The 1,664-nt window shown below is 58.2% G+C and overlaps 1 protein-coding gene across 1 annotated transcript; it reads right to left on the bottom strand.

Annotated features, from left to right (window-relative positions):
• Positions 1-235: 235 nt before the first annotated feature.
• On the bottom strand, positions 236-1,408 carry LOC123183260 (chlorophyll a-b binding protein of LHCII type III, chloroplastic). Its single transcript, XM_044596033.1, has 2 exons — positions 1,135-1,408; positions 236-1,026 (listed from the first exon to the last, which is right to left on the bottom strand). Exons 1-2 carry the CDS (start codon positions 1,267-1,269, stop codon positions 355-357), a joined length of 807 nt encoding a protein of 268 aa, XP_044451968.1. The 5' UTR covers positions 1,270-1,408; the 3' UTR covers positions 236-354.
• Positions 1,409-1,664: the final 256 nt, after the last annotated feature.

Here is a 1,664-nt window from a genome sequence, read left to right as displayed (position 1 = left end):
AGCATGGTTAGTGCGCAGAATGACGCCTCAGGAGGTGCGCCCAGGGCGCGCCCCAGCCACTAGTGTGTGTGACATGTAATCCTTCGTACACGGTTGGGTAGAACCCCTGATGTCGTTACTTTTGGTACGAGCTTCACATCGTAGTTATTCTAATCAGTTACTACTTGACAAAATGTAACCACCAAGAAAAAAGTGCTAAGCACATCGCAACATATAAGCAACACACATCAGAAAGTGAACCAAAAAATCCTCCAAATTTCGAGATCACATCGACCATTCGTTGCTATTTGCACACACATGGGAGTAGTTTACACTTTACAATGGCAGACCACCGTGGCGCGTCGGCCAGCGAGCCTAAGATCCAGGCGCAAACTTGGTGGCGAAAACCCATGCATTGTTGGCGACAGGGTCGTCGAGGTGGTCGAACAGGTTCTCCAATGGGCCCTTACCGGTGACGATAGCTTGGACGAAGAACCCAAACATAGAGAACATGGCGAGACGGCCATTCTTGATCTCCTTCACCTTGAGCTCAGCGAAGGTGACAGGGTCGTCGGCAAGGCCGAGCGGGTCGAAGTACTGGCCGCCGGGGTAGAGGTCGTTGCCCTCGCCGACACCGTCGAGACCATTGATGCGGAACCCTTCAACCAGACCCATGAGAAGGACCTGGAAGCCCAGCACGGCAAGGATGCTCTGCGCGTGGACGAGGTTGGGGTTTCCAAGGTAATCGAGGCCGCCCTCGGAGAAGATCTGCGAGCCGGCCTTGAACCAGACGGGCTCCTTGAACTCGACGCCCACCCACTTCTGGAGCACCTCGGGGAAGACGCAGCCAAGAGCGCCGAGCATCGCCCACCGCCCGTGGATCACCTCCAGCGCCCTGTTCCTAGCGAACGCCTCCGGGTCGGCAGAAAGCCCGGCGGTGTCCCAGCCGTAGTCGCCGGGGAACTCGCCGTTCAGGTAGGACGGCGTCTGCGCGGAGAAGGGGCCCAGGTACTTGACGCGGTCCGGGCCGTACCACAAGTCGTTGCCCTGCGAGCGCGCGCACACATGCATCAGACAATCGTTAGCTCTTAGCACGCGTACATAGCATTGCGGACGAGTTCCTTCCGTGGTGGTTAGTTCATGGCACGTACGTACCATGGTGATTCTGCCGTTGGCCGCGGCGGCGATGTCGCGCAGGGGGCTGGCGCTGGCGGCGCGGCCCTGGCCGCTGAGGAACGGCGTCTTGGCGACAACGGCGCGGGAGGCGGCGGCCATGATCGTGGATGCCATGTCTGCTGCTCCGGAGTCCGTAGTACGGTGGCCTAGCCGGCTGTTGCTGCTGGGTGCCTCTCAGTGAGTGGTGGGAATTAGAGAGGGGCGACGTGTACGTATTTGTAGCACAAGTTTTTGTGGAGGCGTGGGGGTGGTGGAGGATTTCTGGATTTGGTTTGGACCAATCAGGGAGCGGCATTGGATCGGCGGAGGCGTGGTGTTGCCACCTCGGATCGTCGGATGGGTTCCTATCCGCAGAGTTATCTATCTCGGCACCAAGCCATTTTCTGGGCGCGTCTATAGAGTGACCCCTGGTGCTGACTGTAGCAGTTGCAAGGTGTATGTGTGTACCTCCACTGTTGGCTAATTCCAGGTCCGTGGATTTCTTGGTGTGCTTTCCCAGCCTGTATTTC

This window comes from Triticum aestivum, chromosome 1D, assembly GCF_018294505.1.
Source record: "Triticum aestivum cultivar Chinese Spring chromosome 1D, IWGSC CS RefSeq v2.1, whole genome shotgun sequence".
Taxonomy (NCBI): Eukaryota; Viridiplantae; Streptophyta; class Magnoliopsida; order Poales; family Poaceae; genus Triticum; species Triticum aestivum.
The sequence above is the reverse complement of the archived record's forward strand: the minus strand, read 5'-3'. Positions and strand labels throughout refer to the sequence as shown.

Bases quoted from the DNA above. Each gene is read 5' to 3' on its own strand.
- LOC123183260 (XM_044596033.1), bottom strand. From the start codon at position 1,269: ATGGCATCCACGATCATGGCCGCCGCCTCCCGCGCCGTTGTCGCCAAG. The intron at 1,027-1,134 runs GTACGTACGTGC...GCGCGCTCGCAG, and splicing joins CCAACGGCAGAATCACCATG to GGCAACGACTTGTGGTACGG.